The following is a 16,706-nucleotide window of genomic DNA, read 5'->3' as shown; positions in this document are numbered from 1 at the left end:
CTAAGCCTGCATTATTACCAGCAGACACTGGCCGTGTTGCACAGCCATTAACTGCCTCCAACAGCAGCAAATACACAGTGGTTTGCGAAAGTATTCACCAGTTTTGCATTTTTCGTATTTTGCTACCACCTCACAACCTGGAATTTCACAGTTTTTTTGAGGGTTTGCATTAGTTCATGTAAAGAACAACTGTGAACATTTGGCTTTCTTTTTATTGTGAAGCAGATAAAAAATTAACTGAAAACTTTAGTGTGAAAAAACTAGTCAGTTCTTTGTAGAGCCTCCTTTTGCAGCAATTACAGCTGCAAGTCGCTTTGTATAAGTCACTATGAGCTTTCCACAGCTTGCCACTGGGATTTTTTCCTATTCCTCAAGGCAAAACTGCTCCATCTCCTTTAAGTTAGATGGTTTCATCTGTTGAACAGAACTCCTCAAGTCTGACCACAGATTCTCAATTGGATTAAGGTCTGGGCTTTGACTACGCCTCTCCAAAACATTTACATGTTTCCCCTTAGACCACTCAAGTGTTACTTTAGCAGTATGCTTTGGGTCATTGTCTTGTTGGAAGGTGAACCTCCGTCCCAATCTCAAATCACTGACAGACTTAAACAGGTTTTGCTCAAGAATAACCCTGTATTTCACCTAATCCATCTTCCCCTCGACTCGGACCATTTTCCCTGTCCTTGCTGCCGAAAAACATTCCCAGAGCATGATGCTACCACAACCATGTTTCACTGTGGGTATGGTGTTGTAGGGGTGATGAGCTGGGTTGGTTTGGCACCAGACATAACATTTACGTTGGTAGCCAAAAAGTTCAATTTTGGTCTTATCTGACCACAGCATCTTCTTCTATACATTTAGGGAGCCTCCCACATGTGTTTTGGCAAACTAAAAATGAGCCTTTCAATTTGTGTGTGTAATTAAAGGCTTTTTTTTTTTTTTTTTCGGCCCACTCTTCCATAAAGGCCACCTCTAGAGAGTGTACGGCTTATTGTGGTCGTATGGACAGATACTCCAGTCTCTGCTTGGGAACACGGCAGCTCCTTCAGGGTTACCTTTGGTCTCTATGCTGCCTGTCTGATTAATGCCCTCCTTACCAGAGCTGAGAGTTTTGGTGGGCAGCCCTCTCTAAAGCCCCCGTCTCACATAGCGATATCGCTAGCGATATCGCTGCTGTGTCACGGTTTTGGTGACTCACCAGCGATGTCGCTGTGACACTTTGCAACGATCAGGCCCCTGCTGTGAGGTCGCTGATCGTTGCAAAGTGTCCTGGACCATTTTTTGGTCGTTGGCCTCCCGCTGGTCAGCACACATCGCTGTGTGTGACCAGCGGGACCAACGATCTGGCTGGTAACTATGGTAAACATCGGGTTACTAGGGGCACGCGCGCACTTAGTAACCCGCTGTTTACCATGGATACCACTCTGCTACGGTGCGCGGACAACCCCGCGCACCGTAGCAGAGTGGTATCCATGGTAAACAGCAGGTTACTAGGGGCACACGCGCACTTAGTAACCCGATGTTTACCATAGTTACCAGCCTGCTCCTGCTTGCAGCAGGCTGGTAACGGGAGCAGGACATCGTGGAACGATTCTTTCCACGATATCGCTGCTCCCCTTATCGCTGGTGAGCCTGCCTGTTTGACAGCTCACCAGCGATGTAGCAACGATCCCTGACAGGTCGTATCGTTGTCGGGATCGCTGCTGCATCGCTTAGTGTGACGGGGCCCTTAGAAGGTTTATTGTGCTACCATGTTCTTTCCTTTTGATAATGGATTTGATGGTTTTCCGGGGTCATGATAGATAGATAGATAGATATTTTTTTTTAAAAAAAACTTGTACTTCTTAACAACTTTGTCCCTGACTTGTCTGGAGATCTCCATGGTCTTCTTGGTGTTGTTTGGGTAGTGGTAACTCTTGCTTAAAGAGCCATACTCTTTTCAACTTCAGCTTTTTTACAGACAGTGTTATGTTTCCATCAATAATTTGTTGAAATTTGATTGAATCCATTATTCCCTCTATTCGTGAAATGTTCCCGGTGCCATTGGTTGCAACACAACCCCAAAGCACAATTAATCCTTCCCATGCTTAATGGTTGGAGACAGGGCTGTGGAGTCAGAGTCGGAGCCCATTTTGGTGGAGTGGGTATAAAATGGACCAACTCCGACTCCTAAAATATATGATAAATTGGGTACAGTAGTTCAATGCAGTTTGAGGAGAATATTTTTTCATAAGAATTTGGGAAAGTTATGAAATGTCCTATAAATGTCTGTCCTATTCCTGATCTAAGGGTCTAGACTTTTAGCTGAGATGAATCTGTGCTACAGTAAATTTATCACTTAAACATGAGCCATGTATGAGGGAGTCGGAGTTGGAGTCGGTGTCATGGAAATTGAGGAGTCGGAGGTTTGGCTTACCGACTCCACAGCCCTGGTTGGAGAGATGTTCCTTTCCTGAAATTCTGTGACTTTCTTGCTCCACACATACCTTTGATCATTGTGGCCAAAGAGTTCTATTTTATCCTCATCGGTCCACAGGACTGGTTTCCAAACTACATCTGGCTTCTTTAGATGTTCTTTTGCATATTTCGGATACTGAATCTTATGGTGAGGACACATAAGAGGTTTTCTTCTAATGACTTTTCCATGAAGGCCATATTTGTGCAGATGTCTTTTGCAGTAAAGCGGGGTTCTGATTTTCCTCTCTAGCAATCCTACCAGCAGCTCTCACTGAAATTTTGCTTTTTCTTACAGACCTTATCTTGACCTCCACTGTTCCTGTTAACTGCCATTTCTTAATTACATTTCGAACTGAGGAAAGGGCAACTTGAAAACACTTTGCCATCTTTTTATAGCCTTCCCCTGCTTTGTGGGCCTCCATTTTAATTTTCAGAGTGCTAGGCAGCTGCTTACAAGAACCCATGGCTACTGTTTTTTGGCACAAGGTTAGAGGAGGCTGAGTTTTTATGAAGCTGGGAAATTTGCATCACCTGGCCTTTTTTTTTTTAACGATCGTGAACAAGCCATAACCCTAACTGGCAAATTAAGGTCTGAAACCTTGGTCAAAGTTATCGGAGCACACAAATCTCCAAGGGTGCCCGAACTTTTGCATTGGCCTATTTTACTTTTTGTAATTTTTAAAATGTAAAAAATGACTTTTTTTGCCTAAAATACAAAGGAATTGTGTATTTTTTTAATTTTAGGCCTTTTAGAGATAATTTCATCTTTAACTTGCTTAACTGTTGATAACAGTAAATTTGTGTGCCCAATCTTTTACATGCCACTGTATATCTGATGTCACCAAATCTGTAAAAGTCCGATCAAAATACAAAACGAATTAACCCAATCAGTAAAAGCTGTAAAAGAGAAAAGAAAATCCGAAAACACCAGAATTTAGATTTTTGGTAGACGAAACACCGCAAAAAGTTCAAGCAACAGGGATCAAAACGTTGTACCTATCCCAAAATGGTATCACTAAAAACGTCAGCTCATCACTCAAGAACCAACCCCTCACACAACTCCAATGACAAATAAAAACGTTACAGGTCTCGTAAATTGGCCTACTTTAGTTTTTTTTTTCCACTATTAATATTAAAAAAATAAACACAAACTAAAAAAAACAACAACAAAAAAAAAAAAACACAAAACCCAAGTTTGGTATCAGCATCATCGTACTAACCTAGAGAATCATATTACCTGGTAATTTGTACTGTCCAATAGTAAGAAAAGAAAAAAAAAAAGAATTGCATAATTGTTTTTTCACAGCATTTTAGAGCTTTTATACAACCTCATCAGGAGCATGCATTGTAGGGAGGTCATACAGGCACGTGGAGGCCAAACACAATACTGAGCCTCATCAGGAGCATGCCCAGGCATTGTAGGGAGGTCATACAGGCACGTGGAGGCCAAACACAATACTGAGCCTCATCAGGAGCATGCCCAGCCGTTGTAGGGAGGTCATACAGGCACGTGGAGGCCAAACACAATACTGAGCCTCATTTTGACTTGTTTTAAGGACATTACATCAAAGTTGGATCAGCCTGTAGTGTGTTTTTCCACTTTAATTTTGGGGGTGACTCCAAATCCAGGCCTCCACTGGATAATAAATTTGATTTCCATTGATGATTTTTGTGTGATTTTGTTGTCAGCACATTCAACTTTGTACAGAACAAAGTATTCAATGAGAATATTTCATTCATTCAGATCTAGGATGTGTTATTTGAGTGTTCCCTTTATTTTTTTGAGCAGTGTAGTTATAATAAATACTTAAAGGGAATCTATCATGTAGAGACAGAGACCCTGATTCCAGCCATGTATCACTTCATGGTGTCATATAGATCGCCATACTCATGAGCTCTGTATAACCCAATCCCCACCACTGATTGGTAGGTTTTTGCCTATGCACAGGGTACAGAAATAGCTGCCAATCAGTGGTGTAGGCGGGGTTATACAGAGCTCAGCATTCCAGATCTGCCAGGTCTGCAGCGGAGAAAACAGGCGTTTTATCTAAATGACAACAGGCAGCTCAGTATGTGATACATTGCTGTAATCAGGGTCTGTGCCCTTACTTCATGCTGCTCTCAGATTACATAACAAAAACCTGATGACAGATTCCCTTTATAGAGGATCTGTCACTAGTACAAAATGGCCAGCTTCTGCTCTTATTCTCGCTGCACCTCTTCAGTTTTTTTTTTTTTAATCTGCAAGATGTATGTTTTTTTTTTTTTTTTTAAATGACAATTTCTATGGCTTTACCAAGTGAGGGTGTCTCTAGTCTGTTCTGTATTATTATCCTGTGAGACACGACCCCTTGGTAAAGACCATAATAGTTAGCACCAAATAATAATCCACATCTCTGGAAAGGATATGAACAAAGAAAAAAAAGAGGAAAGCTTAGGGGAGCCAGCAAGAATAAAATAAGGGCATGAGACCATGATTAAGACTTAAAGGGGTATTCCCATCTCCAATATCCTATCCCAATATTTGTAAATTTTTAATAATATTAGCAAATACCTCCAATTAGAAATGTAGTATAGTTTTTCTGATTCGATATGTCTCTTTCCTCATGTGCAGGGCATCCCAGGACCTTAGGTATCCATGGTTACGTCCACTGATATAGTCACAGTTAGTTATCTAGCTGCCAGTGGTCGTAACCGTGGATACCTAAGGTCCTGCAATACCTGCACATGAAGTAACATAGCGAACCAAAAATACTAGACTACATTTCTAATTGAAGGTATTTGCTAATATTATTATTATATTACTACAACTAGTACATATTGGGATAGGATCTTGGAGATGGGAATACCCCTTTAAAAGTCAAAATGCGTAGGTCCTGATCCTTGTAGTGCACCATATGGACAATTGGTGTGGAGCAATGTTTTAATGGGCACAATAAAAGCTATGTTTTATTTTAAGAAACTAGCCTGATACGCTGGATCATCTTCCCCCCACCCCACCTCTCCCAAGGACAAAATCTGTCCACTTTTCACCTGGCGACCATTACGCTTTAAATTAAACGTGTCAACAGATTCATACTGCCCGAACCACGGGCAATGAGAATCACAGCATGGTGACATTTCCTGTTTAACAGTAACCTGGCACCTGCAGAAGCTGAGCAGTGCTCAGAAACAGCAGGAATACTTTAGGATATAGCAAATGCACAAAATTATGTTTCACTTAAAAGTGCTCTCACCTGTGCTCGCCCTAAGAGAGCTTCCACCTCCTTGTTGTGCTCTATGGCGTTCTCAAAGGACTGTAAGAACTGAGACACCATGGGGTCTATCACTTTTTTAGTAGTCTTGTACTTCTCATGAATGATTTTAAGCAATCCACACTTCTTCACGGGGCCTACAATTGTAGAAAAATACAAACAATTCATCGGAGAACCTAGAACTCCATCTGTGACTCTACAGAAAGGTTTAACTTTTCTATTTTTGTAGCGCGAACAAATCATTTTATATTAGCAGAACTGATAATATTCTTATGCTACACAGGTGGTTCCAATGTACTGGCTGATTAAAAGGGGATGTTCACTTTCAATAAAGTGGTAACCAAAGTGTGTAACGTACTTAAACTCTTCAGGTCCTCAAACGTCCTGAGTCCAGCGCTGGCATACCACTGCTGCTCCGTTCCCGGTTCTGCACGAGCTCAGACACGGTCTAGAGCGGCGACACACGCTGTCGGTGTGACATCAGTGCTCTAGTCACCACACGTGGAGCAGAGCAGTGGTGAGGAGCAGGTGCAGGACCCAGGAAGGGCGAGTACCCGAGTAATTTGCTATTATAAATACTTTACATAATTTAGGAACCACTTTACTGAAATTGTACATCCCCTTTAATGTATGCCCTAATAATGCTCCTAGTCCCATCAAACATGGACTCCACAAAACCTCTGAAGGTTTCCCATAATTATCTGGTACAAACAAGTTAGCAACAGAATTGTTTAGTCCCATAAGTATAGAGGCGAAGACTGCGGGAATCAGGACTTGTTTCCAGCACATCCCACAAATGCTCAATCTGAGATCTGGATATTTGGAGGACAGTTAGCTATTTAAGCGGTGTTCATTTCCTCCTACCATTCCATACTTTATTACCCCATAATTGGCACTTTCGGTACATCAGTATTACCAGCATATATAATGCACAACATGAGTCAATTAGTTCAGCCAAGCTAACTTCGCTAAACTAATTGACTCATGCTGTGCATTATATATGCTGGTAATACCGATGTATAGTGAGATAATCTGTACAACATACTACTTTATGTCAATAAGATTGTGGTGGACCACACCACCCATGTGGTTTTATGGGATTTTTTTAGGGTCTGTTTTTAACTTTTATCTTGCCTGCTGTGTTAAAATAACCGAATAAAGTAATATCATGAAATAATAGATGACTAAATTTTATTATTTGTTATCATAGTAAGAGGAGGAAGTGTATATATGCTATAATAATTTGGTTACTCCTTATGTATTATCTATGGATCTATACATCCTTTATGTGGTAATTAACATCATACCCATAGCCTGTAGAGGTCATTTATATAAAGTGATAAGAGACGATTTCTCAACAACATGGCATCTGACATGAGGCATACAGGGATCACTCTCCTCAGCGGTCTATAACCTGTATGCCCATATTAATAGTTTAGATGGGTCAAATGTGGTGACAGATTCTCTTTAAACTCCATATCCCACATTAATGCAAATGATACACAACAAAATGAATGCAAGAAACCAAGTTTCCCAGCAAAATTTTGACCAGATTGACGACCAGCACTTCTTCTCACAGTGCATTCTGGTGCAAGCTGTGATGCAATGTGTGTTATTACACCTTCCAGAAATGTGTGCCATAGTGCTTTACTTTCTTTAATATCAGACCAGACGGGCTATCCCGCTCTTCCTAGCCCCATCAGTAACCTTGGGCACTTATGATCCTTGGCTGTCCTTCTGAACACCAATTTTGGGGAGTACTAACCACTACAGAGGGGGAAAATGCACAAGATCTGTCATGTTTATGTTTTGGCTCAGTCTTCTTGCCATCAAAATTTGGCCCGAGTCAAAGTTGCTTATATCCTTATATTATGGACCCTAACACATTAAGTTCAAGGAATGACAAAACTTTCTGCCCAATAAATCCCACCCTCTAAAAGTGTCATTGTCACAAGATAAGTTATTTACTTAATTTCTCAGTGTTAAAAGGTGGAAGGTGTATTATAATCTGCAAAAGACAGTGTCCTTTGACCCAGGAACCCTTTGCAACACAAGAAAAAAAATGCTTGAACCTCCAAAAATAGTATTTGCTTCATAAAAAACAAAATAAATCTAACCGTTAAAGGCACCACAGTACAAACAAGTTGTCTTTTTGCGACACTTCTCCGAGATTTTTTTTTTTAGTCCTCTTTTCTGCAAGTATGCAAGGCTTGGCCTCTTTAAGAAATCCAAGAACTGTTTCTTCTCTTCTGTGCTCAGCATAATATGGGAGCAGGTCTTACAAATCATCTGGAAGAGCCAATCAAAATTTACTTTTAATGTGCATACATAAAGGAAACGTTTCTGACTGTTGTACAACAAAAAATAATTTTAAGGAGTCCTTCACAGATCTGAGACTGATGCAACAGTTACCCTTTATTGAATCTTTTTTGTAATATGCACTAGTCACTTTACTTAAATAAGACCACACCACTTGGCATATAACATGAACTTAACAACTATGTATTAAAACCTATTATTTATTTACCTGATGCAAAGCGGTCTGGACTAATATATGACATTATCTCACATGGACTAAGTAGACACATATATACAATTTTAATATATAGGTTACACCCCCAGAATTACCACAATCTTGATTGACAATTTTTTGTTATAGGTTTTCAGTTGTTAAAGAGACAATGTGCAGCTTAAGACACACTTTGAGAAAAACTCTTTAATTTCGACATCAATTACTTTACAAGCGTTTTACATTCTTTTGCCAAGAGAGTAGCTACTGCGCACGCGCAGGTGCCATTTTGCTTTTGGACAAAGAATTTGGGTGCAGCAATATGGCGCCGCGCACGTGAAGTAGCATCTCTCGGCAAGCGAAACATGCTACTGCGGGCGCCATTTTGCTAGAGGAAAAAGAAAGTTTGCCTGCAGCAATATGGCCCCCGCCGCCCGCGCAGTAGCATTTCTCGATCGCCGAGAGATGCTACTGTGCATGTTCAGTGCCATATTGCTCCACCCAAATTAGTTTTCCAAAAGCAAAATGGCGCCCGCACAGTAGCAGCTCTTGGCAACCGAAAGATGCGACTGGGCATGCGCGGGCCACAGGGGCCGTTTTGGGGCATGTAAATTTCACGTAGGCCAACAAATAACAGGCAGTATGTAAAATAGTAGGCAGGTCACTGAAAGCACAGTGACCTGTCAGAAGCCAGAGATAGGAATACATAGTGAAAGCACCAGATAAAGCCCCTCCTCAAAGGCCGGCCCCGAAGCACGAGCATCTCATTATAGCAGAAATGAAAATAAAGATTATAAAAGAATCACTGGATGGATTTCAGCATCAAAGGTATCATTTTACTCAGTGTAATGTCGCCCACCTGTCAGTGTATGTAGTTTACTAAGCACAATCCTGCTGACAGGTGCACTTTAAATCCATTTGAGTGTTATCACAATTTTCACTGGGGATGTGTACTTGTGCCTCCTGTAACATTCTGACCAATTGTAAGCAGGCAGCAACACAGCAGAAAAAGTACACGTACCATAGCTATTAAATACAAAAATTGTTTTATTTCTTTCTGCAGCTACTATTATATCCTGTATAAGATTCAACCTGAAAAAGATTTAATATCACAGTTTGAGACCTAACCCAATTAAATTTACCTGAAAATGGCTGATTCAAAAGCTTAAGAAAAAAACATTTATTAAAATATTTTCAGGAAAAATAAATTAAAATGGAATAATGTTTTAATGCAAAAACAACTGACATAAGCTTGTTTCACTACTAAAGAGGTTGTCTGGGCCTAAGGTTTTGATTACCTATCCTTAAAGGGGTAGTTCAGGACTTTAACAATGGTAGCCAATCCTTAGGATAGGTCATCAGTATCTGATTGGAGGGGATGCAACACCTGGCACCCCCACCCATTAGCTGCTCTAAGGTGCCAGTAACTGCCGGAAGTGCTTAGTTGCGGAGCAGCACAGCTCAATCAACTGTATGGTGGCCGTGGCACCGCAATCTAACCCCTATTGATTCGAATAACAACCCCTTTATGTTAAGTCATCAATATTAGATTAGAGTGGATCAAACACCCCCCACCCACAACAATCAGCTTATATCTGCTTCAGCAGCTTCCAGATATAAGCAATGTATTGAGGGGAAAGCTGCCAGCTGATCAGAGGAGCCGGGTGTCTGACCTGATGATCTCATATTGATGACGTATCTGAAGGATAGGTCATCAAAATGTTAGTGACAGTCAACCCCTTTACACATATCTGTGTGAAGAAAATATGTTTAAAGAACTTGTATACATTTGTAACATCATCCTCTCAAACCAATGAAAACTACTCCAATTCTACATAATATTGCATCATTCAACTTACCTGTAAAATGCCAATGACAGCCTTGAAATACCCTACATGAAAACAAGGAAGCTCCAGATCTAGGTATCCATAATGACCTAAACAGTCAGCCAAGTTTTTCCCACAGGTCAGACAGGGACGATCCTTCTCACTAGTACCCTAAAAATGCACATCAAAATATTAAAGGGCTTATTTAGCTGAGAAAATACATTTTCACATACCCTGCTAGGGAATTACTCTTAATAGATGGGCGAATCCCACTCTACAGGATTATCATCTCTTGGCTTTTAACTCGGGAGGGACCTCAAATACATTGTATAGCTGGCCAATTGATTGAGAGGCCAGTCACTGCAGTGGCGCAAGCAGGGAGCAGCTGCCGGGGACCTGCCTGTCCAACTAGTTTCCAGTGCAGCTTTTAAAGTACATCTTTCTCTCAAACACCGCAGCATTTCAGAGTCAAAGTGTGCAATACGTGCTGCCCGTGGGTTGAGCAGCATGTATAAGCTGTCAGGATCCCTTTAATAACCAGAACAATAAAGAAAAAAAAAAAAATATATATATATATATATATATATATATATATATATATATATATATATATATATATATATATATATTTTCCTGTCATTTCACCTAATATAAGCAAGGACTCCTAGAAAAACTAATCATCCAATTCTAACTTACAAGAGAAATTTTATGGGAAACAAAATAAATATCAATTTAAAATAAGTCCAAAACACTAGGTGAAGTGGAATTCAAAGCGTTTAGATACCATGCGATGGTCCAAAACCCCAAAAGGAAGAGGTGAATGGTGGTTGTCTTGGCTGTACAGACTCTTGCTCACCACCTGGATGTGAGCCTGCTGCCTCATCTGCTCTGCCGACTTCACCCCGAAGCAGATATGGCTTCTAGAGACAAAAAGGAGAGGGAAAGAAAAAATTCAGGATTGCCAAGGTGAATATTTAATTCTGGTAGCGGGATGGAAAAGACTGGTCTTTCCTTTGGCACCAATAGAGACATTTTTTTTAAAAATGTTGTTGCCAATATAGGGCTTTTCCCATCAAATAAACGTTATGTATTCAAGGAATGAGTGTTAGGCCATGGCCCCACTATCAGTATTCGTTCAGTATTTTTTTCTCAGGAGTGGGAGCCAAAACCAGGTGAGGAACAATCAGAGAAAAGGTATAATAGAAACAAGTCACCAATTCTGCATTTATCACCCACTCCTGGTTTTGGCTCCCACTCCTGAGAAAAAATACTGACCAAATACTGATAGTGGGGCTGTGGCCTTAGTCTGGAGTCACACTAATATGAGATTATATATATATATATATATATATATATATATATATATATATATATATATATATATATATATATATATATATATATACACACACACACAGTACAGACCAAAAGTTTGGACACACCTCATTTAAAGATTTTTTATGTATTTTCATGACTTTGAAAATTGTACATTCACACTGAAGGCATCAAAACTATGAATTAACACATGTGGAATTATATACTTAACAAAAAAGTGTGAAACAACTGAAAATATGTCTTATATTCTAGGTTCTTCAAAGTAGCCCCCTTTTGCTTTGATGACTGCTTTGCACACTCTTGGCATTCTCTTGATGAGCTTCAAGAGGTAGTCACCGGAAATGGTTTTCACTTCACAGGTGTACCCTGTCAGGTTTAATAAGTGGGATTTCTTGCCTTATAAATGGGGTTGGGACCATCAGTTGTGTTGTGCAGAAGGTGGATACACAGCTGATAGTCCTACTGAATAGACTGTTAGAATTTGTATTATGGCAAGAAAAAAGCAGCTAAGTAATTGAAGGTCAGTCAGTTCAAAAAATTGGGCAAACTTTGAAAGTGTCCCCAAGTGCAGTTGCAAAAACCATCAAGCGCTACAAAGAAACTGGCTCACATGAGGACCACCCCAGGAAAGGAAGACCAAGAGTCACCTCTGCTTCTGAGGATAAGTTTATCCGAGTCACCAGCAGCTCAGATTAGAGACCAGGTCAATGCCACACAGAGTTCTAGCAGCAGACACATCTCTTCAACAACTGTTAAGAGGAGACTTTGTGCAGCAGGCCTTCATGGTAAAATAGCGGCTAGGAAACCACTGCTAAGGACAGGCAACAAGCAGAAGAGACTTGTTTGGGCTAAAGAACACAAGGAATGGACATTAGACCAGTGGAAATCGGTGCTTTGGTCTGATGAGTCCAAATTTGAGATCTTTGGTTCCAACCACCGTGTCTTTGTGCGACGCAGAAAAGGTGACGGATGGACTCTACATGCCTGGTTCCCACCGTGAAGCATGGAGGAGGAGGTGTGATGGTGTGGGGGTGCTTTGCTGGTGACACTGTTGGGGATTTATTCAAAATTGAAGGCATACTGAACCAGCATGGCTACCACAGCATCTTGCAGCGGCATGCTATTCCATCCGGTTTGCGTTTAGTTGAACCATCATTTATTTTTCAACAGGACAATGACCCCAAACACACCTCCAGGCTGTGTAAGGGCTATTTGACCAAGAAGGAGAGTGATGGGGTGCTACGCCAGATGACCTGGCCTCCACAGTCACCAGACCTGAACCCAATCGAGATGGTTTGGGGTGAGCTGGACTGCAGAGTGAAGGCAAAAGGGCCAACAAGTGCTAAGCATCTCTGGGAACTCCTTCAAGATTGTTGGAAGACCATTTCCGGTGACTACCTCTTGAAGCTCATCAAGAGAATGCCAAGAGTGTGCAAAGCAGTCATCAAAGCAAAAGGTGGCTACTTTGAAGAACCTACAATATAAGACATATTTTCAGTTGTTTCACACTTTTTTGTTAAGTATATAATTCCACATGTGTTAATTCATAGTTTTGATGCCTTCAGTGTGAATGTACAATTTTCAAAGTCATGAAAATACATAAAAAATCTTTTAATGAGGTGTGTCCAATCTTTCGGTCTGTACGGTGTATATATATATATATATATATATATATATAATATAATATAAAGGGAACACTCAAATAACACATCCTAGATCTGAATGAATGAAATATTCTCATTGAATACTTTGTTCTGTACAAAGTTGAATGTGCTGACAACAAAATCACACAAAAATCATCAATGGATATCAAATTTATTAACCAATGGAGGCCTGGATTTGGAGTCACCCCCGAAATTAAAGTGGAAAAACACACTACAGGCTGATCCAACTTTGATGTCATGTCCTTAAAACAAGTCAAAATGAGACTCATTTTGTTTAAAATGTGTTAAGTGTTCCATTTAATTTTTTTGAGCAGTGTATATATACACACACACACACACACACTGCTAAAAAAAATAATGGGAACACAAACAACACAATGTAACTCCAAGTCAATAACACTTCTGTGAAATCTACCTGTCCAGTTATGAAGCAACACTGATTGTGAATCTATTTCTCCTGCTGTTGTGCAAATGGAACAGACAACTGGTAGAAATGATAGGCAATTAGCAAGATACCCCCTATAAAGGAGTGGTTCTGCAGGTGGTGACCACAGACCATTTCTCTGTTCTCATCCTTTTTGGCTGTTGTCTTGGTCACTTTTTCATTTTGCCATTGCTCTCACGCCTAGAGGTACAGTAGCATGAGGCGGTGTCTACAGTACAACCCACAGAAGTTGCTCAGGTAGTGCAGTTCATCCAGGATGGCACATCAGTGCGAGCTGTGGCAAGAAGGGTAGCTGTGTCTGTCAGCACAGTGTCCAGAGCATGGAGCAGAGACCAGGAGATGTGGAGGGAGCCATAGGAGGACAACAACCCAACAGTCAGGGGTGTTACGCCGAAATGCGTGTCGGGGTAGGCGCCGCACAGCTCTGGTGGATCACATAGGTATGCACATGCCAGTGGAAGGCAGCACATTCTATAATGTATTTATAAAAACAATGATGTTTAATGTTACATATGTGCTATGAGATATAATACCAATATACAAGATATATAACATTTGATCGATTATGTGCCATGTTACTTATGCTGTCTGTTGATATTTATACACAGCACAGGTCACTTTGTCATATACAAATAGATATACTGGTTTACCTCCATCTTGGATTATTTAACTTGACAGTTATGAAGTTACATGGCACTGTATCGATCTGGTATATATTATAGTAAGGCATCGTTGCATCCTATGGATATTACGACTAACTGATCAATTGTTTGTGCTTTTGTACACATAGCAGGAAATGGCACTTCATTGTTTCAGTATTTATTGCACTAAGGCACTTTTTTAGCTTAGAGCTATTATAAATTAAATGAATTGGTGTACCGTTACAATTGTATTATGAAAGATGTGATTATTTTTGCTCAGATGATTATGTACCATGTTGCTTATACTTTGTATTGATTTACGTCAAGTTTATAACATACAGGGATAATGCATGTCCCCCAATGAACATCATTGTTGTGTGAGCGTCTCTCTATGCAGTGCCACCTAATGGCCTAACCATGATTCATTAAAGGTTTTTTAAGGAATATTGTCTACTTTTTGATCTTTGTTGTTCGGTTGCTCTCTGTTGGTTTGCTTGACCTTGTTGTAATGGACTGCCGTCTTCGAAATTTTAAGAATGGAGGCAACATGACGCTCACTGCTCTGCTAGTAAAGCCAGAATTGAGCCCTTCTTTTCCTCACTCAGGACTTTTCTTTTCAACTCCTTTGGTATGGTTAAAAGTTATTTTTTCATTCAAATTACTTTTGGGCTATTCCTAGCACTTGTTTTGCCATCCAGCTTGTCCTATTGCAAGAGGATTGTGTCTGTGAAAACCACTAGAACACATACTTGAGAAATGGACATGTGAATGAGCCCTCAACCTGAGGATTGGAAGGAGTACAACACCAGTGTGACCCACACAGATGCCAACAATGGGACTCTGAAATCCCGTCAGAATGAAGCAGTGGACACGTAAGCGCAAAAAAGCACCATTCATTCTCTATGGGACTGCCAGAAATAGAGTGTGGCTCCATTCCAATTGGGTTTATCAGAACCCGTTCTTGGGATTGGTGGGGTTCAAGTTGCATAATATTATCTATGTTTTAGATAAGTCATATATTATAATGTAAGGAAAACCCCTATAAATGAACATGAGCTGGTGAGGAGCTGATAACCAGCAGTTGAAATCACTGGGGATCAAATAACTTTGTTGGGGAGAAGCTGTCGGTGACTATACAATTGAATGGTCACCCTGTATTACAATAAGTCCTCCTATGTGCTGGACATCTCAGCATGACACCTATGTGCAAAGAGAAAACCTGCAGCAGCAGCAATCCGATAAGCTGCGGAAATTTCCACGATGAAAGCAATGGGCTACTATATGACATATCATATATCCAGTCTCTCAGCCAGAAATGGGGGTTTCCAACAGTAAAGCGCCTAATGATTAGACATATGGACAAAAGGCTCTCCCCGATGAGACAACCCCTTTAAGGATTAGACTTATGGACAAAAGGCTCTCCCCGATGAGACAACCCCTTTAAGGATTAGACATATGGACAAGAGACTCTCCCCAATGAGACAACCCCTTTAAGGATTAGACATATGGACAAGAGACTCTCCCCAATGAGACAACCCCTTTAAGGATTAGACATATGGACAAGAGACTCTCCCCAATGAGACAACCCCTTTAAGGATTAGACATATGGACAAGAGACTCTCCCCAATGAGACAACCCCTTTAAGGATTAGACATATGGACAAAAGTGCCCCGATGAGACAACCCCTTTAAGGATTAGACATATGGACAACTCTCCCCGATGAGACAACCCCTTTAAGGATTAGACATATGGACAAAAGACCCCCCCCCCATGATACAACCCCTTTAAGGATTAGACATATGGACAAAAGACTCCCCCCCGATGAGACAACCCCTTTAAGGATTAGACATATGGACAAAAGTGTCCCGATGAAACAACCCCTTTAAGGATTGGACATATGGACAAAAGTGCCCCGATGAGACAACCCCTTTAAGGATTAGACATATGGACAAGAGACTCTCCCCAATGAGACAACCCCTTTAAGGATTAGACATATGGACAAAAGTGCCCCGATGAGACAACCGCTTCAAGGATTAGACAGAGAAGTGCCATGAAGGGACACCTCCTTTAATGATTGGACATTTGGACAGAGAGTTGCCATGCTGTGACAGCCCCATTAAAAACTGTTCTCTCCGTTATGAAACGTTGGTGTCAACCAATGTGGTGCAACATAATCATCCCGCAATAAGTTGTCAGTAATGTCTGAACAAAAACAATACATGATTGGTACTACAAGTGCCAGCATGCCCTTCTTGCAGACCTCATAGCATGCTGGAAGTGTCATTTTACAGCACCTAGAGAACCGCAGGTGGCAAAACAAAGTGTTCCAAGTGAGAGGCAGCCATGTGTTATGGCTCAGTCCCCATCCATGCCCACGCAGCAGACCGCCTGTCACCCCTCAAGTTACACACGGCCACTCACATCTTCTTCGCCACATCGGTTTCCCTGAATTGCTCCTTCATCCTGACTCTCCCTCAATCCTCTCCGCCACGAGTGATCTGCCACTCAGTGCTCCATGCTGCATACACAACTTCCGGTAACCTTTCACCTCGCCATAGAGTTCAGTAGTGCAGGA

General features: G+C 40.9%; 1 protein-coding gene across 1 annotated transcript in view; it reads right to left on the bottom strand.

Moving 5' to 3' along the window:
* The window catches only part of POLR3A (RNA polymerase III subunit A), a 104,682-nt gene extending 87,976 nt beyond the window's left edge, over positions 1 to 16,706 (bottom strand). The window contains exons 1-5 of the mRNA XM_073686033.1: positions 16,553 to 16,706; positions 10,831 to 10,966; positions 10,080 to 10,217; positions 7,829 to 8,000; positions 5,694 to 5,848 (exon numbers count right to left, since the gene is read on the bottom strand). Of these exons, the coding sequence (XP_073542134.1) occupies positions 5,694 to 5,848; positions 7,829 to 8,000; positions 10,080 to 10,217; positions 10,831 to 10,966; positions 16,553 to 16,593 (642 nt within the window). The 5' untranslated portion in view covers positions 16,594 to 16,706. The remainder of the gene's footprint in view (positions 1 to 5,693; positions 5,849 to 7,828; positions 8,001 to 10,079; positions 10,218 to 10,830; positions 10,967 to 16,552) is intronic.

The sequence above is a fragment of the Phyllobates terribilis genome, unplaced genomic scaffold (genome assembly GCF_046119375.1).
Source record: "Phyllobates terribilis strain yellow unplaced genomic scaffold, ASM4611937v1 Scaffold_5__5_contigs__length_657084704, whole genome shotgun sequence".
Lineage (NCBI taxonomy): Eukaryota > Metazoa > Chordata > Amphibia > Anura > Dendrobatidae > Phyllobates > Phyllobates terribilis.
The sequence above is the reverse complement of the archived record's forward strand: the minus strand, read 5'-3'. Positions and strand labels throughout refer to the sequence as shown.